Genomic DNA, 26910 nt, shown 5'->3' with positions numbered 1-26910 from the left:
GTTTAGGGTTTATGTGTGAATGAGAATTATTTAAAGTCTTTCTAAGCATAATATACGTTTTGTTCTTATATTATATTCTTTTTTCTTTTTAAGTTAGTCTATCAGCATGATATGATCAATAGTATAAGCCATCAAACCATAATTCTTGATGTTACTATAATTATATATTGAATTTAAAGTGAGAGTAGTTTCATTTGCAAATGACAACAGAGCAAATTAGCAAAGGACTAGAAAATCTGACTATTCCAATTTGTTAATTTTTATGAAAAATAGGAAAATCTTGTTCTACCTCTCTTTCAGACCCAACCCAAAAAGTCCAACTTATGTTAAAAGAGTTAACTCCATGCAGTAAAGTAATAAAAAAAAACTACATAAATATAAATGTGTAACTATTATTAAGTCATATTTTTTTCTTTCTTTTTCTTTCTGTGCGAATGTACTGTTTACGTTGATGATTTGTAAGAGATATTTGTGTTTGGATCAATGGTTCTGAGAGAAAATAAAGGTGGGGAAAAGAGGAGATGAATGTTTTCTTGCACCCTTGCTCATGATGATTATTTTACGATAAATGTATCGTGTCAGAAGTAATAAATATTTTTCTAAGGATGAATATCGAATTCACAAGTAACAGTTCTCAAGTATAATATTAACTAAATAGAAAATAATATATAAAAGTTTGTGGGAAGTTTGTTGTGTATGAGATTGCAAGAATGTAAATAAAGCAAAGTAAAGAGTTATTTGAATCAATTAGACATATTAGGATTGAGATTCATCCTTCTCTCTCGTCTGTATTTTTGCAAAAGATTATAATATCCAGTCTTGATTGATATGGATGCACATATAAAAATCATTCATATTGATTTCTCGCAGAAAAAATTATTAAGAGAGTCTCCTAAATATCGACTCATCGCATATTTATAAAGCTCCTTATCACTGCGAACAAATGTTATAAAGAAATTAACATTTCAAATCTATTTCTTATAAATATTTTCCAGTCAGATCTAAGGATCAAAATCATGAATAATTCAAGCTTTGAGAATAAAATGATAATATCAATCATCAATCAAGAACTGAAATATTATAGAAAAATATCACTTCAATACATAAGAGTTTGAAAAAATTACTCTCAATCCCAAAGGGAAGAATTAGCCACTCATGTTGATCATTACAAGCATGGAAAGAAAGAAAAGAAGATACAAGATGTTTCTCCTTGACAACGGTCTCCTCTAGGGTTTTCTATCTCTTTCTATTTTCCCAATGATGTCCAAGGTTATGACTCACGTCTCATTTAACCTAATTGGGCTTGGGTTAAGTGACTTCTCGCCTAAGCGAGTTTTTACTTGCTTAGGCGAGTTTGTCAAGAAAAAACCCAACTTCACTAGAGTGAACTCACTTGGGCGAGTCTTAGGTGAGTTTCTCTAGAGTGAGTTTGCTTGAACAAGTTTTGATGTTCCAACTTTCCCTTTTCATCTTGTCTATTCTCATGTAGTCTTTTCATCTCCATTTTTCCTAGAATCCTGCAATTAACACAAATTTGGGAATAAATCGTTCTTATTCATATTATAATCACAAAATATGTAAAAAAAAATTTAAAAACTATAGCTATTTTGTCAATAAACACTTATAAGTGTCTGTCTTTTAATATAAATTATTATTGAAATATGACACTTATCAGTTCATATGAGGTGAAACAAGAAGAAATTCGTGTGGAGTTTGAGGGAAATGATGGAAGAAATGCCTTCATGTGTGACGAAACTTGAATGGATGGTGGCGGAAGCTTGTGAAAGTGGCGTGCAAGGATCTCCTAAAAGGTGTGGTATCCTTGAAGGTGCATGAGTTGTATGGAGAGTGATAGGTGAGGCCTAATCACTTGGAGGGTGAAGAATGAAGATCAAACGTAGGGGTGGCAAAGCGGGTCAGCCCGCCCTGCATTGACCCGCCCCGCGCTTGGCCCGCAAAAATGCGGGACGGGTTGGCCCGCCCCGTAAAATTATTGCGGGCTAAAATTCTCGACCCGCCCCGCATAAGAGATGGTCCGCGGGTTTGCGGGCCAGCCCGCTTTTTTTTTAAAAAAATTAAATATTTTTTTTTTACATTTTGTTCTTAAAAAATTGTCAAATTAAACCTATATATTTGTTACTATCAAACATAATTTTTTTTTCTTCCTTTTCAAACATAGTCAAACATAAAAAAAATTAAACATTAAGATAAATATCAAATATCACTATTCTTCCACTTCCAAAACATTAAAAATACTTAATTCCAAAACATTAAACATAAACATAAACATTAGTTAAAAAACATTAAACATAAACATTATTGACATTCTTCCATTTCAATTACATTGGATGTCGTCTTAGAAGAACTTTCATCCATTTTTTCATAATTATAATCTTCCTCGTCATCTGCACACATTAAAACAATGACAATTTTTTTTTCTTGTGGGTTAGCGGGCCAGCCTGCACCGCCTCGCTGTTGGCCCGCGCGGACCGCGGGCTAATGCGGGGTGGGCTAATGCGGGTTAGTGGGTTGAAAAGGTTAGCCCGCCCCGCGTTTTTTACTAGCGGGCCGCGGGCCGGCCCGCATGGCCCGCCCCGCTTTGCCATCCCTAATCAAACGTCTATCTTAGGGAGAGTAGGAGACAAAAGTGTGATTGGATCAAATTTGGCAGCAATTCACTCATATGATTAATCTTACCAAAATGAGAGCCAAACACCTCAATTTATAGGAGAGAGGACTGAACATTTTGGAGCCAAAAGTTTAAAATTCAAAATAAAACTCTCCAATGAGAAGGTGCCATGTGGAGTCATGCTTTCCATGTTTAGTTCACACCTTCCATATCCTCTCCACTCCTATGTTGCCATGTGGACATCCATGTACTCCATGCCAAGGTATTTTCGTTCTCCAATATACCCTAGACGTTTTAGGGTTACATTGGGCTCAAAGAAGCCCAATTGTTACCCTAACTAGTCACTTTTAACCCTAACTAATCATATTTTACTATTGGCCCAAATACAAGCCCAAAAACCTATACTACTTGGCCCAAATATTTGGTCCAATTATTTTATTCTACTAGGCCCGATACATGGCCCATGAAATCCTAAATAACTTTATACAATTTATTTAAGTTAAAGCTTGGCCCACAAATAATGTGACTAGTCGGCAGAAACCCATTCTTCTTGTGTTCTTCTGGCCAAAACTCTAGTTTATGTTTTGATGACTTGGAGGTCTTCTTGGATATGTTTGTACCTTCCTTCAACCTAGAGTTGACCTCTTGTGTGTGCCTATAAAGATAAACAAAAGCCCAATTAAACCCATATTTGCAATTAAGTCAATAAAACACCTCTAGGTAGCCATCCTCCTTATTATATGGTTGTGTGAGGCTGGACGGTTTCCATCATCCCCTTCTTCTTGAAAGGATTTGTCCTTAGATCTACAAAGTTGATCTTGAATAACACCCTTATTCCTGCTTTGACAACTATGCTCATCCTCCAGGATCAAATGCTGTACAGGCCAGACCTCGGTCATCGACCTGAGAGAAAGACATTGGACATCGGTCATCGGTGGACTGATAGTAATGGTGGGCCACATAATCTGGGTCCCACAAATTGCATGAGTTAACATAGGTTAACACCCATCTACCAAAAAAAGACCTAAGTCACGAGAGGATCATGCATAGGGTGTGTATTGTACATTCGGGTACGACATAAACAAGTGTTCCTTGTAGGCGCTAAGACCCGTTAGGGTTATGATTTCCTGGGAAAGACTGCATGCATGACATGTGAATACTTAGGGCACCCACATAACAGATGATGCCGCAACGCTGGTACATGAGTAGGTACCTTGGCGGCTACGCTGTTAGGTCTATGCACTCCAGAAAAGGGAAGTCCCATGCACCAGATTACACTAAGATTGTGTGATAGCGACGCAAGGACATTCTCCCAGGAACCCTAAGCCCACCAAGAGACGTGGGAGCATTGCAGAAGTAGCCCTAGTTACAACCTATAAATAGGGTGGTAAGAACCCTAGCAAGGTACGCCATTTCTAAGACTGAAACTGCTTTATACACATTACTGTTTCTTTAGCCCTTACTCACTTGAGCGTCAGAGTACAAACGGCCGTAAGGGCACCCTTTTGTCTTTACGGAGACAAGCGGGCCTGAAGCTGTCGTTCGAGTCAACTGGCAACCGAGTCAACCGGTGAGAACAAATGTCAATCTACAGTAAACATCAAACAAACATGAGATAAATTTATCTTTTAAAAGAAAATTAAAACAAGAGAAAACTAAACAAAAATAAGGCTTTTTATATTTAAAATTCTTTTTAAAGAAAAACATAAGACCCCTTTTAAAAATATTTTTGTTCACTTTGTGTTGTTTATTGCCCAAGCTAGGCAACAACATCACAAAGTTTGGTTTTTGAGATTTTTGTGAAGAAGAATGAGCATTATATAATTGAAAAGAAGAGTTCAAAGTATTGCAATCCCCCTCTAAGGATTCTTTCCCAGTTATGCTTTTAGGGGGTTTCATAAAAGACTCTTCTTCTTTGTTGGTTTCCTCTTCTTCCTTTTTAATCAAACATTCTTCTGTATTTTTTGTAGAGGAAACATTTTTATCTATATTTGGTTCAACTCCAAACATAGATTTTTCTACAAGCACATCCTCACAAGGATTTTCTAGAGAAGATAAAAGTTATCGATGTCTGATTCAACTCCAGAAAAAGAGGTTTTTGTATTTTCCTTTTCTATCATCACTTTTTCTCTCTTTTCTTTCTCTTCTCTATCTTTCCTTTCGTCCTCCTCTCTTTCTCTCTCTCATTCTCTTCTTTCTTTCTGACAAGAGCTTGGAACTTTTCTCTAAACTCTTTTTCTCTTCTAGCATATTCTTTTTCTCTGTATATAAAGTTTCTTCCTTTTCCATAAGCTCTTTCATTTCTTCTCTAACTCCTAGGTTGAGGTTGATAATACTCATGCATTCTAAAACTTTTTTTTATCATATGTATCAATCAACCTAGAGCTAGATGATTTTGAAGATCTTTTTGATTTGTTGTATTCATTCCTTTCTTTAACCATTTTCAACTCATCTTGTATTGAAGCAAATTGAGTATCCCTTTCTTTGAGAAGGGTCTCATGTTGCATTTGTCTATATGAAAGTTCTTGAAAGTCTTGTGCTAATTTTTTTAAAAGAGATTTGATAGACTCTCCTTCACTTTCATTAGAATGATGAGAAGACATGGTTAAAGCTATGTGTTGTAAGTAATTTACCCCAAAAAAGAAGGAGAGTAATGAAGGTAGCTTCCTAGGAAAGGGAGGTGGATCACTTGAATCTCTTAAGTACCAAGCCTTTCCTTGCCAGAATCTATCCCTCAAGACTTTTCACAAATCTTTTTCTAAGTAATTCACTTATATCACAATTAAGAATGAAAAGCACAATTGATGGATATCCACTAGGAGAGGATTTTATTAGTGAAGGAAGAGGATTTTCACCTACACATTTGAAGTTCTTCCTTCTAGTCTTCTCACAAATTAAAAGAAGTCAAAGAGAACATCAAGCCTAAAGATAAAGAAGTCTACACTCTCAAATAATAGGCTTCATATTAAATATCTCTCTTTATAGTTTCTTTTAAATTGTAAATAATATAGAATAATGTTTAGAAAGGTGCTTAGAGGGAAACATGAGACACCTCTTTTGTAAAAGCATCTTTAGGCTTTAGTTTAGCAAATTCTAGAAGCTTGGGGAGTGAGCTTAGTAAGGGGGGTGTGATCTTAGGAGTTTTTTGGGTAGCTTAGGGAATAAGCTATGTAAATGACCAGCCCTTACTCCTATAAAAGGAGGGCTTAGGTCCTTCACAATTCAGATTGGAATTTTATAGTAGAGAGACTATACTCAAATTTGGTGAGAATTTGTGAGTTTTGAGTCTTCTTCTTCTTTGCCTTATCTTGTGAGCTATGGTGAGCTTCAAGTGGTGGCACTCCATCACTTATCTTGGTTCAAGGTTCCAAGTGGCGTGAATGGCTTCTTCCAATTCTCAAAATCCAGCAAGCATCTTCTTCTATAAGTGTTCTTCTTCCTTTTCTTCAATTTCCATTCGGTAGCTTAATTTCCTAGTGTTTTCCTTCATTTTTCTACCGTTTACATTTCTGTTTTCAGCTTGGTTTCCATTTATTCTATTTGGTTCAGTAGCTAGCTTTTCAATTCTGTCCAGTTTTTAATTCTTGTTCTTCATTCCTTGTGTTTGATTCAATTTGACAATACATGGACTTCCATATGAGTCTTGGTTGGTGCTAAGTTTTGGTGAGTTCTTGAATTTAGAACATTGATCCAATTCTAAAGTAAAGTGCCTTTCAAATCCAGCTCAAGTTGCTCCTAAGAATGTCAAGAATCATGTGTTCTTGTAGTTACATTCACATCAACAATTTTATGCAAGAAAAATGAAAAGCAATTAAACAATACAAAGCAAGTAATCAATGCAAAACAATTAACAAAAACACCATTAAAGGTAGCTAACTAGAAAGCTTTTAAGCTAGACGTATCCTAAAGTGAGGCTTCTAGGCACTTAGAACCATGGAAGACACACTCACCGTCTAATGCGTAATTATTCCACTAAGTAATCAAAGTTTAATGCAATTACAATTCAAAAGAAATACAATGGAAATTGGATTACAAAAGAAAATTTAGAAATCCTATTCTATGTTCTTCTTTTACTTGTTGGTACTCCTTTTTGTTGTTACTCTTGCTATTGGCACCCACGCTTTGGGTATTTTGTAAACTCACTTGTTGTTGCACTCTTGTTCAACCTCTCAAATATATTCAAGTTAAGTCTTCAAAACAACACCTACTAAGTGACAATGGACTCACCACAAAGGTTAGCTCCAACTTAATCAAGCACCACTTTTGAAAATTTTACCACCAATCAAAGAGGTCAACAAATTTCAAAGCAAGAAACAAATCAATTTGGAATTGGACAACAACAAAGGGAGTAATTATATGACACAACTTGAAAGAGTATTGAATGAATATGGCAACCAAACAAATAAGGCATTCAACAAAAGGTGGCACACAAATTGAACTTAAAGAATGACACTAGAATTGGATTAATAAAACCAAAATAGTACTACTGAAATTTTGAGGTACCAAATGCGTAAGTTAAAATATTTATGCTGAGCTGTATAGTTTAAATTTGAATTTGAAATTTAAATCACAAACAGTTCAAGATCTTAGCTAAATTTTGGCGTTGGAATCACACCAAAACAATGCACCAATTGATTTTGATAAATTTTTCAAATCTGATGCCACTTCACCATTTTTTTCGCGCCAGAATTGCACACTAATTGTATTTGATTTATCATTTTTTTTTTCTATTTTGAATTTTGCTTCACTTTTTTTTCACTTTTTTCTAACACTTCAATATGTTAAGATCCATAATTTCACAATTTTTCATAAACGGAATTAAATTCTTTAAACAAAAACAGCCAGCACCGATTCAACAAAAACATAGGAAGCCTAATCTGGAATTAAAAACAGTTTTAAGAACTTCAAAAACACAATAGAAGTGATGTATAAGAACTTGTGTGGATCTAGGACTCAAGCATGAACTCAAATCTAAAAGAAAAATGCACCAAAGGATCAAACAATTCAGATTATAAACTAGACTCAAAATCAAATCAAGAAACCAAATCAATAAAGAAAAGTACTACTAGGATTTCATGACAATTCTTGGAAACACATGACTTGACAAAACACAATTGGATTCCAAAATCAAAATGACTCAAATCAACACAATATGAACCGATTAAAATTGCAAAAAAGACTCAAATAAACCAAAACAGAATAGCACCACAATTAGGAACCTAAAAACAGTTTGAAATTGGAAACTCAAGATCAATTTGAGTCAAATGCACCGATTAGAATCGTTCAAACATCAGCATGAATCAAAAACGAAATTAAAACAACAAGACATATAAGAAATATGATGAACAATGCAAAATTAAGAACAACACTAAATTAAAATCAAGAGAAGACACTTATCTCTTGAAGACCATAACTCATGATACCAAATGATGGAAGAAATGCCTTCATGTGTGGCGAAACTTGAATGGATGGTGGCGGAAGCTTGTGAAAGTGGCGTGCAAGGATCTCCTAAAAGGTGTGGTATCCTTGAAGGTGCATGAGTTGTATGGAGAGTGATAGGTGAGGCCTAATCACTTGGAGGGTGAATAATGAAGATCAAACGTCTATCCTAGGGAAAGTAAGAGACAAGAGTGTGATTGGCTCAAATTTGGCAGCAATTCACTCATATGATTAATCTTACCAAAATGAGAGCCAAGCACCTCAATTTATAGGAGAGAGGGCTGAATATTTTGGAGCCAAAAGTTTAAAATTCAAAATAAAACTCTCCAATGAGAAGGTGCCATGTGGAGTCATACTTTCCATGTTTAGCTCACACCTTCCATGCCAAATCCTCTCCACTCCTGTGTTGCCATGTGGACGTCCATGTGCTCCATGCCAAGTTATTTTCGTTCTCCAATATATCCTAGACGTTTTAGGGTTACATTGGGCTCAAAGAAGTCCAATTGTTACCCTAACTAGTCACTTTTAACCCTAACTAGTCATATTTTACTATTGGCCCAAAAACCTATACTACTTGGCCCAAATATTTGGTCCAATTATTTTATGCTACTAGGCCCAATAGATGACCCATGAAATCCTTAACAACTTTATACAATTTATTTAAGCTAAAGCTTGGCCTACAAATAATGTTGACTAGTCGGCAGAAACCCAGTCTTTTTGTGTTCTTTTGGCCAAAGCTCTAGTTTATGTTTTGAAGACTTGGAGGTCTTCTTGGATGTGTTTGTACCTTCCTTCAATCTAGAGTTGACCTCTTGTTTGGGCCTACAAAGATAAACAAAAGCCCAATTAAACCCATATTTGCAATTAAGTCAATAAACAACCTCCTTATTATATGGTTGTGTGAGGCTGGAAGGTTTCCATCAGGAAATATGAAAATGTCTTTTTGCTTTTCATTGTGTATGACAACTGTGCATTGAGAAAATGTTCATGGCACAAAGATTCCCATGCATACAGGAAGTAGAGTGATTTTCGGTTAGGTTCCCTATTCTTCCTACTCTTTATGCATATGTGGAATGGTGTATGTTGTTGTTGTGTTAGTTTGTTGAAGAAGGGTGATTTTGTGATGTTGTTTTGACATCCATGACTATTTATGCTCCTCGAGGTGGTCTAGTGGTGGTTTGTGGAGAAGCGACGTTGTTCGAGTGGGGTTACACATGAATATGTAAGTTTCCAAATGTCATAATCAAATATATAAGACCATAATTAATCATGTCATATAATTGATAATGAGACGTGCTTGAATGTGAAAGATAATTGATTATGGTGTGCTTATATGTCTTGAATAACCAATTATATGTGTTTGAATGTAAAGTTAATTGATGATTCTCTTTTATGTTAAATGTACTGAATTAGAAATTTTTATTTTTCCTTAAGAACGGATATCGAATCCACAAGGAACAATTATTGAAAATCCTAATAGTAACATTTACTATGTATAAGAATATGTAGAATAATTTGATTCAAAAGATATTGACATAAGTTTGTGTAAAAATTAAATGAAAACAAAATAAATGAGTAAAATAATTCAATTAAGAAAATTAGGAATAAGTGATGAACTTTTACACAAATTTTGATTTATTTTATTATTTTTTACGTAAAATTACACTTAAATATTTATAATTATTTTTATTTAATGTTATCAAGAATTATTTTCAACAATTTTGTATATACTCACAATATTAGATAATTTATATTTTTTTAATTAAATTCATTGCAAAAATAATATTTTAATCACATAAGTTACAAGTATCATATTTTAAATTAATTTTAACCAGCTGGGCAAAATTGTAGTCTTACAATTTCATCCATTAAGTAATTATCATTCACATTAATCACATCTCTAAAAAAACTTTTATTTTATTTTCCTTCACTTTCCACTCTCTTCCCGTTAATCTACACAATCTCATCTTCTCTTCTCTTCTCAAAATCCACTATTTTTCATTCTCTCAAATTCAAACAAAGTGTAATATTTTTGTAAAGAGGAGCGTTAATTGATCATGGGACGCAAAATTAATACATTTTAATAATTTAATTCTTTGTGAAAGAGGATTATGAAAAATTGAAAAATACAATTAGTATTAGGAAAAGTGACATAACTTTATGCTACAATTGCCCATAGTAAACAGTTCTTTGGATAGTGTCTACTGTCTAGTTTATTATAAATATTTTTTTATTTCACAAAAATTATAGTTTGTATGGTTTAAAAGTTTTTTTTATTATCATAAATAAATACGAAAATGTCATATTAATATTTTAAATGTTTATACAAAAGTTAAAACAAAATTAATCTATATCATCATTTATTATAAGAAATTTAAAAAATAATGTAAAGATTATATTTTTATAATTTTTTTAAATTAAAAAAATATTGTTTTGAATCCAATGAATTCTTGTACTCCACATAAAAGCATTACATTCCATGTGTTTCTTATTGAGAAAGTTTTGGATAAGACATAATTTAACACAAATTTAATTTAGCACTTCAGAATTGCGTTATAGAATTAGCTTTTTGAAAAATATATTTTCCATTTTTAAATGTAATAATATATTATCATATTAATTTTTAAATGTTATTATTGATACAAATTTATTTCTTTGTAAACAAAAAATAATTATATTTTAAATCTTTGAAAGGTTAATTTTGTGATAAGATGTTAAAAATTAAGAAATATGTCTTCTAACTTATAAAATTTAAATGCAGATAAGGAGAAGAAAATTTATTATTTTAGTTAAAATTTTCAATTTTAACCAAAGCATACATTTAAATGGGATGAGTCCAGAGTCCAGGGGAAAAACAAAACAAAACTGAGAATTCTACTTGCTTTAGCCATGTTACTGCTTCACCTTCACATGAAGCAATGGACAAATAAGAATGTTAAGAGAATCATACAGACTCCATTATTCCCAACAAGTTTAACTGCAAAATATGGTCTAACTGTCTTTGATCTGAGAAAATAAATCACTTCAGACATTATTCAAGGAAACAATTCATACTTGCATGAGCCATGACCTGCCATTGGACAAATACAAGATATTAGTAATGAGATTTAATGTCTTATAGTATTGTTAATGTTAAAGGATAAAACATTGTAACAACTGTAAAGCTAAACAATTTGACATTATATCTAAAGAGGAGTTGTGTTATGAGAGATTATCTAGAGATCTTACTTGGGTCAAGATCAGTGGTGATTGCAGCAGCATTGAAATAGCAAGAGGCTCCTTTGTGCTTGAACCTCTGATAGTAATTGTTGAAGGCATAGGAAGCATGGTCCTTCAAGGTATTTGGAAGGTAACAGGGTTGGTTCACTTTTATCTTGCTGCAATCTGCTCCACCCTTTTCACAAGCCCAATCCATGGCCCTTTGTAACTCCTCATCTGGGGTCTGCTCATCTGCTATGCACCATTCCTCAAACTGTCCTGAAAAAAATTATCCCAAAACTCAGGATTCCATAACACTTTGTATTTGTCATTCAATAACAGTAGCCTCATATATGGCACAATGAACACTGTTTCCTTTTAATAAAGCAAAATTCAATGAACTTAGCTGCACTGTATAAGAGAGAAGTGATGCTGATTTTACCATAAGCTTGAAAAGATAGAGTGAAAAGCAGCAGAGCTATCAAAATTTTGAGCATTGGAGAATTCATTGTTCTTCAGGAGCTTCTCTTATCTATCCTTGAAGTATGTTTCATTTCATGCAATGGCAGAAAAATATTCCCATTTGCTACTTCTTTATAAAGTTTCATTCTGGTAGGGGAAAAGCTAAGAGCATAATACAGAGTTTATCTTTCTTCAATAACCGACACACCTAGGAATGGTCCTACTTCCATTCCTTGGTTGTCACGGTAACTTGAAACTTTTCTTTTCTTTAGAATGTCTCAATCACCGTGATTTTGTCATATCGATTTTCCGCTTTTCTTATATCCAGGTGTTAGGCATGGACATTCCAAATATGGTATTTGGATCATTTTTAAAATACCCACAATTTGCCTAATAAGATTAAAAACTTGCACATGCAACAGAAAGTAATTTGAGAGAACCTTCACTTTGTAGGGATGAATATTTCTGTGGTGTAGGATCAAACAAATTATCTTATGCAATTCTAGTTTTGGTTAAGATAATAAGAAAAAACAGTTGAGTGGGTCTATTCCATGCATATTTTTTTCAGTGAGGAATCTAGATGACCAATTTTCCAAGCAAGCTATCAGAACATAAAGCCAAGTCAGGATCCCTAAAGGGACAGAAAATAAAGAAGTTATTTCTTTTCATCTCGTGGATTATGAGAAGATTTGACGAGTGGATTTTAGAGAAAAATGATGTTGTTTGAATTTTGGTATGTTAAAGTAAATTTGTAAGGAAAATTTATTGAATTTTGTGAATGATGTGATGGTTGTGTGAACATTTTTAATTTTTTTAAAATGTGTAAAATGTAAGTTTACAAATTTATTTTTATTTTTAAAAATATATAAATAATAAAAAATATATAATTAATTTATATATTTATTTATTTTTATAATTAATAATAATAATAATATTATTATATAAATACATATATTTATGTTTATTATTATTAATTATTATCATTAATTATTTTTATTAATAATATTATTAAATATTTGATACAAATAAAATTAAGGATAATTTTGACATTTTAATGGTATTATATAAATTTTTAATAATTACAAAATATATATTATAAATTAATTTTTATTTTACCATTATTTATTTTTATCATTATTAAATATTATTTATAATTTATAATTATAGTTATTATTTCATAAATTTATTATTAATATTTTTATTTAAACTATCATTTTATATATTTATTAATATTTTAATAATTATTATTATTTAATATAATTAATTATACTTATTTTATTATAATATATGTTCCTGCTAGGGAGATGAGACCTAGAGAACTATTGAAGCCTTCGTCTTCCTCCTTCGGTCGGGCAGGTTGTTGGGTGCTTGACTGGCTGGGGTCCTTTTTGTCTTCGCGCTTTTCCCTCGGCTCTCGGTCTCGGGTGAACACCGAATGGGGGTACCTACGGAAGGCACTCCAACGCTCAAGTCAGTAAAGCGGGTGATCAGTATTCGGGTAGGTGCACAGTAATAAATGACGTACATTTCTTCTTGGGATGTGTGTTATTAATATTATTTTAATGGGCTTACCTTATTGGGTCTGATTAGTGGAGTGGAGCTCACTTATGGGTGTATTACCTAATCCTTAATGACGGATTAACTTCACTAACCTTAGTTTGAGCGTTAATTGATGTATGTGTCGGCCGGCCTGGCCGACCGTGACGATTTCTCTTGTCTCGGCCAAGTTTCCATGGTCTCGGCCAGGTTTCTCTGGTCTCGGTCAAGTAGACCAGGTCTTAAGCAACTAGGTGGGTCTCGGTCAGGGAGACCGAGTGTCGGTCTCGCCCACACCAGTACACTTGCCCCCCAGGCTCGAGGACGGTTATGTCCGATGAGTCTTTAATAGTGGGTGTCAGTCGGTCTCCTTGGTCGTGTGGTTGTCTCGTTCTCCAAGGTGTGACGTGACCTCAGGCGGCGTGACATGACCTCAGGCAGCGTGATGTGGCTAGCATTAATGAGGAGTTTTTTGGGCGGGAAGCGTTGTGGACCGTTGGATCAAGAAGATCTAACGGTTGAGATGGATTCAACGTTTCGAATTCCGAGGCCGCAAGCTCCTATAAATAACGGTCTCAACAGTCCCGAGACGCTGTGTTTTTCATTTGTGAGTTTGTCTGATAGCCGAGCGTTCTCTCATCCATAGCTCTGAGATCCGAGTGACTTCTCACCCTTCTTTATTAGACTCAGTCTTGTCCAATTTTCACAAGGTTAGTCATGTCGACCCTCGGCCTACGTCATCTTCCTCTGGTCACCCTTCCTCCCCTCTCGGTCGCCCCTCTCTTCTTGTTGGACCTTCTTCTTCTTCCTCAACTTCTTCTTCTTCATCATCTACCACCAACTCCTTGTCGGTCATGGTGGTCGAGGCGCCACCCCTGGTAGAGGTACTTAGGGGGGACGATCCAACCAATGTTGTTGACCAGTCGGACTCTCCCCCGACGGTCATTCCTCTCGTGGACCTTAGCTGGGTGGACCCTAAGGTGGTTGAAATCTCGTCGACCTATAATACCGAGGTATCTGTGACCAAGTTTTTGGCCAAGTACCCGGTTCTAAAGGCGGGCGGACACTCTCACTACTTTAGTGTTTTGCCTTGTGAGCCCCCTGAGAGTGTGTGCTTGGGGTGATCGGGTACTGGTCTCCCCTTCTTCTATATGTACACCTGTTTCTTCTCGGACCTACATGTGTCCCTTCCCTTTGATAAATTCACAATGGGCGTCCTTCGAGCGCTCAATGTGGTTCCCACCCAGATCCATCCAAACACCTGGTCGTCCCTTCAGACCTTTCGCCTGCTATGTGATGTTATGCGCCTTCGTCCCACTCCCTCTTCCTTTCTTTGTTACTATGTCTCTCACCCCGCCCAACCTGCCTCTTGGCTCTTCTTGGTCGGTCGGCCAGGGAGTGTTTTGTTCGACCCCTTTGCAGTCTCGTACAAGAGGTTCATTAAGGTTATCGTTCGGCCAGAGGCGACGACCTTCTTTTTTGATGAGGCCGGTCGGTCTCGGTTCCCCTTGTACTGGACTGCCAATTCTCGGGATTTTAAGGCGTGGCCGAGGCCTATGGGGAGTGACGAGGAGGTGGAGGTTCTCTCCCTCTTCACTGCACTCCCGATGAAGCTTCCCTGTCAAATGTTGATCGGTGCTTACGCCGAGACGGCACGATGGACGGGCGTTAGGGGTATAGGTTTGTTGTTTATGGCGGTCGGTACTTTTGCTTTCGTCTTTTAACTCTTGTTATTTTTTTTTTGCTTTTGCAGCTGTTATGGTTCAAGACAAGCCAGCCGGTGTGAGCTTGTTGGATAACTATCGGCAGAGCGCGGCCGGTAGGAAGGGACGTCGGAGCATCGACGTCCTTCCTTCATCAAAGGGTGCAGGTGCTGACAAGGGCTCGACCGAACCTTCCAGCTGGTCCAAGAAAAGGTCGAGGGATGGTGGTAACGTTGCCACCACCACTCGGTCCCCTGGCTCTCTGCCAACATCGCTGCCTTGTCGGGAGGTTGTTGAGGCGGGCTCTCCCTCTCCCCGGCGTGTAGAGCGGGTGGTCGGGCCTATCGAGGCCGTTCTAGGGCTTCCCCATCGCCTCTCGATCTTCTGGGAGCGGCCATCAATTCACGCGCCGAGTTCGCATGGCCCTCCCTAAGGAGACTCGGGAGTCGATCCGAGGTGTTTCCCCCTCAGACTTGCTGAGGAGCGACTTGGAACTAATGTGCCGCTCGATCGTCCTCATCGAGCATGGGATCCAAGACCGGGACCGTCATGCCGAGGACGTGTCTCGGTTGGAGCATCAACTGGCCGAGTCCAGTGAAGACCTGAAGCAGTCATTGGCTGCTAACAACGAGTTATCGGCAAGGATTGCTCGGGAGGCGAGCAAGAGGGAGCTGGCACAATAGGACGCTACCGAGGCGAGGCAGCGTTTGGCGGCGGCGGAGGCCGAGGCGTTGAGGGCGGCAACTGAGATTGTCAAACTGAAGAAGATGGTCGAGGAGAGAGATGAGAAGCTCTCGTCCTCGACCACTGAGTTGGCCGCCCTCTAGACTGCAAAGGACCAGGTCAAGGCTGAGCTCGACCAAAACTACGAGGAGTCGGAGGAATTGCTGAAGCAATGCTTCGACCGAGCCGTGCGTCAAGCCCATGTACTTTATAGGGGACCGTCGGACACTGGTGAATTCGACATGGATTGTGAGGTTCACTAGGGTCGGCTAGTCCCAAGTGTCGAGATGGGTGCCTTGGCGGCACAAGAAGCTCGGCCAACCGAAGCTGAGGAGGGCGAGTGCATTGAAGTTCAAGACTAGGTTGGCTCTTGGCTGGGCTGTTGTCTTTTCTTGTTATCTTTTTGTTTCCTTCGAGGTCGGGGTGTGGCCTCCTCCTTTTGCAGTTTTAATATATCACCCATTTCCTTTCATTCGGTCTTTTTTGCCCTTGAGGAAATAATTTGCACAAGTTAAATGTGTCGGTCTTCGTTTGTTTGGGCGTCGGCCATTGATTGTGATTGCCTAATTGAACAAGTTAAAATGGGCGATCGACCATTAATTTTGAACGCTTAATCGAACAAGTTAAAATTGGCGATTGACCATTAAATTTGAACGCTTAATCGAACAAGTTAAAATGGATGGTCGACCATTTAACATGATAGCTTGAGCTCTTCATCTTTGCGTTTTGAGGTAGAATTTGCGGAAGCTTCAATGGATTGTTGGTGGAACAAGGCTCTCCTAAGAGTTGTGGTAGTCTTGGAGGTGCATGAGAAGTAGGAGAGTGAGAGAGGTTCGGCCAACTCTCTTTGTAGGTGAAAGGTTTGAAGATTAAAGACCTAAATCCTAAGAGAGTTTAGGCAAAGGAGTAAGAATGACACATTTTGGCAGCATTTCATTTCTCAAATTAATCTTAAGAAAACATGAGGTAGGCTCCTCCTTATATAGCCTTGGAGGACCGGAAATGAAGAGTTAATGGCCATGGAATGCTAGCCAAATGAAATGTAAATGTGGCGCCTAGGAAGTCACATGGTAAGCGTGAACCAAGAGTGACTATTGGTGCTTCTAAGCCTAAAAATGACCTGCCTAAGTTAGGTTAGTAGTTTCTAGAAACTGTAAGCTAACTCAGGTTGGTTTTTAGAAACCAAATTTCATCCTAATTACAATTAAAACAATTTTACAAAAGAAAATTCCTATACTACTTTGACAAGAATTTAAAGACTATGCTACGCTTGATTTTGGACCTCTTTGAACATGTAAAGGTAAGTTTCTCTGCCATCAGTGGCAGTGTCCCAATCCTCATCAAGCCTCTTGGCCATTGCCCTTGTAGTTGGCCCTATATGTCTCTGTGTTTGACCTTCCTTTGAAGTGGTGCTTGGCCCTCTTCCATCATAACGTGTGAAATCGAATGAGTGAAAATGGGCGATCGACCATTAATTGTGAGCGCTTAATCGAACAAGTTAATATGGGCGATCGACCATTAATTGTGAGCGCTTAATCGAACAAGTTAAAATGTGCGATCAGGCATTAATTGTGAGCGTTTAATCGAACAAGTTAAAATGGGCGATCGACCATATAACGTGTGAAATCGAACGAGTTAAAATGGGAGGTCGGCCATTTAACGTGTGAAATTGAACGAGTTAGAATGGACGATAGACCATTAATTGTGATTGCTTAATCAAACAAGTTAAAATGGGTGATCGACCATTTAACGTGTGAGTTTGTTTGTGCCAAGTTACGATGTTAACTTGGGTGTGTATGGATTGGTCTCGGCAGGGTATGCCAGTTGGGGCTTCATCTAGACCGAGCCGAGAGAGGTGTTGGCAGGGTATGCCGGTTAAGGCTTCATCTAGAACAAACCTGGTTGATCGGTCTCGGCAGGGTATGCCGGTTAAGGCTTCATCCAGACCAAACCTGGTTGATCGGTCTCTGCCGGGTATGCCGGTTAAGGCTTCATCCAGACTGAGCTAGAGAGGTGTTGGCTTGGTATGCCGGTTAAGGCTTCGTCCAGACCAAACCTGGTTGATCGGTCTCGACAGGGTATGCCGATTAAGGCTTCATCCAGACCGAGCCGAGAGGTTGCAGGAGAACAGTGCTAATACTTTGATGAAAACGTCTCGTCAAAACCTCCCTGATAGGGTGAGGAAAGAGTGTGTTACTTTATTAAATTCAGTTGTAATAAAACTTGAGGTGCGTGGCATTCCACATCCTCGGTACAATTTTTCCTGAAAGCTACTCTAAGTGATAAGCTCCCCCCTATGCGACTTCTTGGACTCGTTTAGGGTGAGGTCGAACATTTGCCTTCATATGGTGGGCTCGGCCACCTCGACTGGGATCATGGCCTTGGCCCCATATGTCAGGTTATAGGGTGTCTCCTGCATGGTAGTTTGGGGGTGCATCTGTACGCCCAAAGTACTTCTATCAGCTCTTCGGTCCATCGGCCTTTTGCGTTGCCCAAGCGCTTTTTTAGCTCGTTGAGTATGACCTTGTTGGCGGTCTCGGCCTGCCGATTAGTTTGCGGGTGTTCTACCGAGGCCGTAACAGACTTGATGCTCAGGTCGTCATAGAAGGACTACAAGCCTCGGTCAATAAACTGTCGGGCATTATCAGTGATTATTGTGTGCGAGATGCCAAATCGGCAAACAATGCTCCTCCATACGAAATTTTGCACGTTTTTGGCCGAGATGGTTGCAAGGTGTTTGGCCTCGATCCATTTGGTGAAGGAGTCGACTCCCACGAGGAGGAACTTGGTATGCCCTTTTCCTGGCGCAAAGGGACCGATAATGTCCATCCCCCATATGGCGAACGGCCATGGGGAGATAATGTTGTGCAACTCTTCCAGCCTGGTGTGATGGAGAGGGTCGAACTCCTGACACTTGGCACATTTCTTCACGTACTCGACACAGTCACCCTAGACGGTCGGCCAGTAGTAGCCGGCCTGCAGAACCTTAGCAGCCATCGTCCTCGCCCCAGAGTGATTTCCACATACTACTTCGTGGTTCTCGACCAGAATGTACTCGGTCCGTTTGCTGGTGATGCATTTCAGCAAGGGGGTCGAGTATCCTCTTTGATACAAGTCTTCGTTGATCATGGTGTATCGGGCGCACTGTTGTTTCATCGCTTTTTCTTTCTCTGGTTTGCATGTGCCGTCCTCTAGGTACTGGATGATGGGTGTCATCCAGTTATCGGTCTCGACCTCGGCCTCGTCTATTGCAAGATATTCAATCTCGGTCACACTTGGGTGCCTCAGCAATATTTGTATGACTGATCGCTGGTGGCTCTTTTTCTTGGTGACCGACAGCTTAAACAAGATGTCGGCCCTTTTTTTTCCTCCCTCGGTATGTGTTCCAAGGGTGCCTTGTTGAACCGGGTGATACTGTTTTTGGCCGCGTGGTAGTATCGTTGTAATAGAGGTTCCTTCACCTCGAATTCTCTGTTGACCTGTCCGATCATGACCTGGGAGTCGCTTTTGCACGTGACCTCACGTGCTCCCATGTCGTAGGCTAGGTTCAGTCCAACGAGCAAGGCCTCGTATTCGGCCTGGTTGTCGGTCGCCCAGAACCCGAACTGGAGTGCTTGCTCTAGGAGGAGGTCGCCCGACCCTTCCAGGACGACTCCTACTCCATAGGCCGTTTTGTTTGACGAGCCGTCCACATAGAGCGTTCACCCGCCCGAGAGGGTGGGCAGTGGTGTCAGCTCGACCGAAAAGTCGGTCAGGCACTAAGATTTGATGGCGCCCCTCGGTTCATATCGTATGTCGAACTTAGATAGTTTGACTGACCAACTTATCATTCTCCTTGCAAGGTCCAGATAGTCGGTCCTTACAGTTATTGAGTGGTTTTGGAACTAGGGGCGCATCCGTCTTGTTGTGAGGACTGGGGCGAGAGCCACCTTCTCGTTCAACTGGTATCTCATCTCGGCTGCGTGGAAGGTTCGGCTGACGAAGTATACCGACCGTTCCTCGCCCACGGCCTCCTGCACCAAAGCGACACTGACTGCTTCCTCCGAGACTGCCAGATACACCAGGATTGGGTGGTCGGGTCTCGGCTTCTAGATGACAGTCGGGGATGTCAGGAACTCTTTGAACTGTTTGAAGATTTCTTCACATCGGTCGTCCCAGCTGAACTTGGTGGCCTTCCAAAGCACCTGGACCATTGGTCTCGTCTCTTCGGCCAGGCAGGGGACGAACCTGAAGGGCAGTTAGGCGCCCTAGGAGTTGTTGTACCTTCTTGATGTTCTTCGGACTTCTCATGCCAAGTATGACTTGACATTTGTCGAGGTTGGCTTCTATCCCCCGGTGGGTGAGCATGAAGCCTAGAAACTTCCCTCCCTCAACCCTGAATGTGCACTTCTCGGGGTTGAGCTTCATGTTGACCCCTCTGAAGGCCTTAAAGACCTCGTTCAGGTCCTTCAGATGTTGTTCGAAAGAGTTGGACTTCACGACTATGTCGTCCACATATACCTCTACTGCCCGACCAATTAGGCCTTTAAAGATTTTTTCCATGAGGTGCTGGTAGGTTGCCCCCGCGTTCTTGAGGCCGAACGACATGACCTCGTAGTAGTAGTTGGCATCGGTCGTCATGAAGGCCGTTTTCTCCTTGTCCCTAGGAGGGGATAGGTATCCTTCGGACATGCGCTGTTGATGTTTCTATAGCCGACGCACATCCTTGCGTTGTCGTTCGACTTGGTGACCATGACGACATTGGCCAACCAAGTCATGTATCGGGCCTCCCGTATGAATCTGGCTGACAGAAGCTTTTCGGCCTCTGCCTTCGTTGCTAGACGGTTTTCATCGCCTAGGTCCCTCTTCTTCTGGGAGATCAGTCGGGCTTCTTTAAATATCGACAGTCGATGGGTGATGACAACCGGGTTTACCATCGACATGTCATCCGGTGTCCATGCGAACATGCCCATATTCTTCTTCAGCGCGGCGTGCATGATCTCAGTCTCGACAACTGCCATGGTCGTTCCTACAGTGGTGTTGTGTTCTTCATCCAAGAGAGGTACCCTCCTCAGCTCTTCTCGAGCCTCCAATCTATCCTCGGTCGCCCGGGGGTCAAGGTCTACCAAGGTTACGGTTGGTTGGACTGACATCGGTCGGGGCCTCCCTAGGTGAACGGTCCTTTCGAGAGGACTTTCTCTTGGGAGAGATGTCGTCCATAAGGCTCCACCCAAAGGCTTTCGGCATAGCACTCTTGTGCCTCCTTTTGGTCCAAGTGGACAGTGAAAATGTCCCCTGTCTTCGAAGGGAACTTCATTGCCAAGTGAGGGGTTGATACAATGGCCATCAGCCGGTTCATGGACGGCCGACCGAGGAGGATGTTGTAAGAGGTGTTGGCATCGATGACCAGATACCAAATTTTTATAGTCCTGGTATTCTTTCCCTCGTCGAAGGTGGTATAGAGCTCGATGTAGCCCTTGGTACCTACCCTATCATCCGAGAATCCTACTACATGGCGTCGTAAGACATCATCTCGGTCTCGACTATTCTCGTGGCCTTGAACGTTTTCCAGTAGAGGATGTCTACTAAACTTCCTTGGTCCACGAGAGTCTTCCGGATGGTGAATCGGTCTATATCGACCGATATTACCATTGGGTCGTCCTGTTGGCGGCAATCCATGCCTTTGAAGTCCTCATTCGTGAAGGTGATGGGTGGCATCCTCGGTCGGTATGCCACTGCGTTCACCTGGTGTACCGCCCGCAGGTGTTTGTTTTTTTGCGTTGTTGGTGCTTCCTACCCCAGTGAAGCCGCCGACTATGATGTTGATAACCTCTCGATTACCTCTTCTGTCGGCCTCCCTGGGGGGTCATCCCTGCAGGGAGGGTCGTCCCTCCTAGGCTGTCGGTTGTCTCAGTGATCTCAGTCATTTCGACCGCGTTGGGGTGACCTCGTCCGTCTAGGTTGTTCCGCTCGGCGGGGTGGGTCTTAGCCGTTCCTGACGAATCGGCGGATGTGTCCAGCTTGGATAAGTTCCTCAATCTTATCCTTCAGAGCCTGACACTCCTCGGTTGAGTGCCCGCTGTTTTGGTGGTATCGACATTGCTTTCTTCGGTCGACATTATTCGGGTTGGCCACTTTCCTTGGAGGAGGGATCAACTCGGCGTTGAGAGCCTCGTTCAGAATCCTTCCCTTCTCGACCATAAGGGGTGTGTATCTCGAGAACCGGATTGGTCGGTCTCGGTTGTCTCTGCGTCAGTTGTTCCTTTGACTTGGCCGGGCCTGGCGGTCTTTCTCCTTTTTGTTCTTCTCTCTGATGGCCTCAGCACGGGCCTGGTTACGGAACTCTCTGAGTTCTTCCAGCTGCATGTACTTAGCGGCTCTCTTCCTCAGCTCGTCCAGGCTGTCGACCGACTTCATGCACCGGCTGTCAGCATGTGATGCATGGCAACGTCCGGGCTCAGATTCCAGATGTTCATTGCCACCTTGCTGAACCTATCAACAAAGGTTCTCAACGACTCTCCCTTCTCCTGGCGGATGCCTACCAGGGCGATGGAGGTCAGGTGGTGCGACCGACTGGTTGCGAACTGGGTCTCAAACTTTGTCACGAGTGTGGCAAAGCTGTCAATGGAGTTGGGTGAGAGCTTGGTGAACCAACTAAGGGTTGCTCCCTTCAAGGACGTAGGAAACACTCGACATAAAACTGCGTCATCCGAGGTGTAGAGGCTCATATGGGTGGTGTATGCATCAATATGCTCGTCCGGGTCGGTAGACCCGTCATATCGGTCTCGGTTGAAACCCTTCCACTTGTCTAGTAGTGGAACTTCGATGATGGTTTTGGTAAAAGGATGTCGGCGGGTCGAGTCAGCCGTCACGGTCGTCCGGGCGTACCTGACCAGGCATGACTCGTCGTCCATCTCGGTCTCCCGGGGTGGGGGACGTTGTCTCTCGTCCCCTCGGTCGGTCTTGGGTTGGGGGAGAGGTGTAGGACCTGCCGACGACATTGGTCGGTACAGCAGAAGGTCTTCCCTCCCCCAGCTTCTTTTTCATCTCTTCGTTCTCCCTACGGAGAACCTGCAGCTCCTACTCGTTCTTCTGAGCAGTCTCCTCAGTCTTCCTCTTCATCTCGTCCATCTCTCTCTGGAGAGACAGCAACAACATCGTCTGGTCAGCTTCAGTCATTCTCTCCATACTTCTGGTTGAGACCATCTACTTTCTTTCTTCAGCTAGTTTCTTTCGGTCCCATGGTGGGCACCAATTGTTCCTGCTAGGGAGATGGGACCTAGAGAACTATTGAAGCCTTCGTCTTCCTCCTTCGGACGGGCAGGTTGTTGGGTGCTTGACTGGGGTCCTTCTCGTCTTTGTGCTTCTCCTTCGGCTCTTGGTCTCGGGTGAACACCGAATGGAGGGGTACCTGCGGAAGGCACTCTGACGCTCAAGTTAGCAAAGCGGGTGATCAGTATTCGAGTAGGTGCACAGTAATAAATGACGTACCTTTCTTCTTGAGATGTGTGTTATTTATATTATTTTAATGGACTTACCTTATTAGGCCTGATTAGTGGAGTGGATCTCACTTATGGGTGTATTACATAATCCTTAATGACAGATTAACTTCACTGACCTTGGTTTGGGCGTTAATTGATGTATGTGTTGGTCGGCCTAGCCAACCGTGACGATTTCTCTTGTCTCGACCAAGTTTCCATGGTCTCGGCCAAGTTTCCATGGTCTCGGTCAGGTTTCTCTGGTCTCGATCAGGTAGAACAAGTCTTAGACAGGTTGGTGGGTCTCGGTTAGGAAGACCAAGTGTTGGTCTCGCCCATACCAGTACAATATAAATATAAAATATGAATAGATTAATAATATAAGAAATATAATATATATTTAATATAATAATTATAAAATATATATTTATTATAATATTTATATGTTTAATCACATTGTTCCCTCAAATATGCGAAAGAACATTCATACACTTTTACCTCAATTTTTGTATTTTTTTATTTTTATTTCTTGATTTGTGATGAGTTTTATGGGCATTTCTTCCCTCTTCTCAAAATTCGTCGTTGGATACAAATGGACCCTTTATGCTTTCACAAGTGACCAAAAGGAAAAATTATTATAAATGATACATTGATACGAGTTTGATGACAAAAAAAATAAAAAAAAAAAATTGTTATTTTATTATAATACAATATTTCTAAAAATGGTTATAAAATGGTTGTTTTTTTAGTATTAGAGTGTGAAAGAAATTTTATTCTATAATAAAAGCACTTCAAAAGATATTAGGAATAAAGTCTTATGGATTTCTTTTCTATAATAGTGGGTTGCAGCAAATGTTTGCCCTGATTATTTGATCAAAAGCCATGGAATCAATGGGATAATAAGAAATAATATTAATAAAATGTTAAAGAAGAAAGAGTTGAGCTTGAAAATATGTCACATAGTTGTGCTGATGATGATGGAGTGAGAGAGTGAATGATACTCCCTATAATTCACACACGCATTTATCTCCACCTCTCTCATGATAAATGATACTTACCTTTTTATATACTTTTCTAATAGCATGACATTCACTTTCTTATTTTATCTTTTAATTTTATATTTTTAATTTTCATATTTTTTTATTTGAGTTTTTATAAATATGACATTTAAAAAAAAAGAGAATAGAGTGTTTCTTTATTAAAAATAGGAAAATGATTATTTGACACCTCCAAACCGTTTGCTCCAATTTACACCTGTGTGACGTGGAGGAATGGATGATGTGGCATGGGCAGTTTTGGTATTTTTGTTAAAAGCAACGTGGCATGGGCAGTTTTGGTATTTTTGTTAAAAGCAACGTGGCATGGGCAGTTTTGGTATTTTTGTTAAAAGCAACGTGGCATGTGATCTGAAAAGGGGGAAGAGTGTATTAGGGTTTGAAATTCAAATTTTCCAGCAAGCATAGGAACGTGTAGAGATAGACGAACGGTGACTTCGGTGACTGCGGAGAAGAAGTTGTGTACGGTGACGGCGGAGAGGGCAAAGGTGCGAACTAACGGTGACGACGGAGTAGTGCTAACTTAGGGTGGTTTATTGCGAAGTGACGGCGGAGTAGTGCGAAGTGACGGTGGTGTGCGAAACGCTGCGAGGAAGGAGGAGAAGGTGGTTTGCGAAACGGTGCGAGGTAAGTTTGTTTATTTTGGTGTAGTGATTGACCAAATTTGACTGCTATAGTGGATGTATTTGAGATTGTGCATGCATAGGTAATCCTGGGAACTGAATCTGTATGGGGTGTGTGACTGTGAAGGATTTTGGATTGATGTTCTATTTCGTTGGCTGACGTTGGAAATTGATTTTCTGAGAAGCAACAAATGTATCTTAGAAATTAACGTGGGTTCATGGCCTAAGTCCTGAAGGGCAGTTATAGGTTTTTGGTCTCTTAATCCTTCATATGAAATTTCATGAAAATAAACGAAGTCAGTATAACACATTTGGTAAGTTGGAAAATCATGTGTTCATAAAAGTACTTGTAATTCCAAATGCCTCCTCTAAGGTTATTCTTTTTTGGACATTTTGTTAACAGCAAATAGGTACCATCATTTGGTGTACATATTATATTTAGTTTTTTACCCTTGAGTATGTATTTGTTGTCTAGAATTCCAGTCTCTTATTTTATGTTTCAGCCGACAAGAGGAATTGTCGCACACACCTAGAAACGAAGTCAGTATAACTCATTTGGTAAGTTGGAAAATCATGTGTTCATAAAAGTACTTGTAATTCCAAATGCCTCCTCTAAGGTTATTCTTTTTTGGACATTTTGTTAACAGCAAATAGGTACCATCATTTGGTGTACATATTATATTTAGTTTTTTACCCTTGAGTATGTATTTGTTGTCTAGAATTCCAGTCTCTTATTTTATGTTTCAGCCGACAAGAGGAATTGTCGCACACACCTAGAAACGAAGTCAGTATAACTCATTTGGTAAGTTGGAAAATCATGTGTTCATAAAAGTACTTGTAATTCCAAATGCCTCCTCTAAGGTTATTCTTTTTTGGACATTTTGTTAACAGCAAATAGGTACCATCATTTGGTGTACATATTATATTTAGTTTTTTACCCTTGAGTATGTATTTGTTGTCTAGAATACTGCAAATATTTTATGTTTCAGCCGACAAGAGGAATTGTCGCACACACCTAGAAACGAAGTCAGTATAACACATTTGGTAAGTTGGAAAATCATGTGTTCATAAAAGTACTTGTAATTCCAAATGCCTCCTCTAAGGTTATTCTTTTTTGGACATTTTGTTAACAGCAAATAGGTACCATCATTTGGTGTACATATTATATTTAGTTTTTTACCCTTGAGTATGTATTTGTTGTCTAGAATACTGCAAATATTTTATGTTTCAGCCGACAAGAGGAATTGTCGCACACACCTAGAAACGAAGTCAGTATAAAATTACTTTCTGCTTGGTCATTGTCTTAAATTTTGTTTTTGCATTCCTGTAAGTGGAACTGATTGTTGTATGTAGTTTAGACATATTTGGATGGTATCAATGTTAATTAGGTGGGTTTTAGCATGATTTGGTGGTCATTTGTACCGTTATAGTGTAAGTGGGGACCCATGTGTTAATAAGTGGGGACCCATGAATTACTTTCTGCTTGGTCTTGTCTTATATTTTGTTTTTGCATTTCTGTAAGTGGAACTGATTGTTGTATGTAGTTTAGACATATTTGGATGGTATCAATGTTAATTAGGTGGGTTTTAGCATGATTTGGTGGTCATTTGTACCGTTATAGTGTAAGTGGGGACCCATGTGTTAATAAGTGGGGACCCATGTGTTAATAAGTGGGGACCCATGAATTACTTTCTGCTTGGTCATTGTCTTAAATTTGTTTTTTGCATTCCTGTAAGTGGAACTGATTGTTGTATGTAGTTTAGACATATTTGGATGGTATCAATGTTAATTAGGTGGGTTTTAGCATGATTTGGTGGTCATTTGTATCGTTATAGTGTAAGTGGGGACCCATGTGTTAATAAGTGGGGACCCATGAATTACTTTCTGCTTGGTCATTGTCTTAAATTTTGTTTTTGCATTCTTGTAAGTGGAACTGAATGTCATGTGTAAGTGACACATAGTTGGACTGTATTAATGTTAATTGAGTGGGTTTTAACTTGATGTGGTGGTCATTGGTTTTTTGAAGTTTTAGAGAATGGAAACTTCACGGTCCAAGAATTTTGTCCGTCATGCAAAAGCTGATAT

At 39.9% G+C, this 26910-nt stretch overlaps 1 protein-coding gene across 1 annotated transcript; it reads right to left on the bottom strand.

Annotated features, from left to right (window-relative positions):
- Positions 1 to 10824: 10824 nt before the first annotated feature.
- On the bottom strand, positions 10825 to 11865 carry LOC137805821 (glucan endo-1,3-beta-glucosidase 12). Its single transcript, XM_068605736.2, has 3 exons — positions 11709 to 11865; positions 11297 to 11545; positions 10825 to 11138 (listed from the first exon to the last, which is right to left on the bottom strand). Exons 1-3 carry the CDS (start codon positions 11773 to 11775, stop codon positions 11104 to 11106), a joined length of 351 nt encoding a protein of 116 aa, XP_068461837.1. The 5' UTR covers positions 11776 to 11865; the 3' UTR covers positions 10825 to 11103.
- Between the last annotated feature and the right edge of the window lie 15045 nt (positions 11866 to 26910).

This window comes from Phaseolus vulgaris, chromosome 3, assembly GCF_051622355.1.
Source record: "Phaseolus vulgaris cultivar YP4 chromosome 3, ASM5162235v1, whole genome shotgun sequence".
Lineage (NCBI taxonomy): Eukaryota > Viridiplantae > Streptophyta > Magnoliopsida > Fabales > Fabaceae > Phaseolus > Phaseolus vulgaris.
Note: the sequence above shows the minus strand (reverse complement) of the source record. Positions and strands in the feature narration are given on the sequence as shown.

Excerpts from the sequence above, each read along its gene's own strand:
- LOC137805821 (XM_068605736.2), bottom strand. The coding sequence starts at position 11,775 with ATGAATTCTCCAATGCTCAAAATTTTGATAGCTCTGCTGCTTTTCACT. Across the intron at positions 11,546-11,708 it reads TCTATCTTTTCAAGCTTATG|GACAGTTTGAGGAATGGTGC; the intron begins GTAAAATCAGCA and ends AATTTTTTTCAG. Across the intron at positions 11,139-11,296 it reads CACCACTGATCTTGACCCAA|GTCATGGCTCATGCAAGTAT; the intron begins GTAAGATCTCTA and ends GTCCAATGGCAG.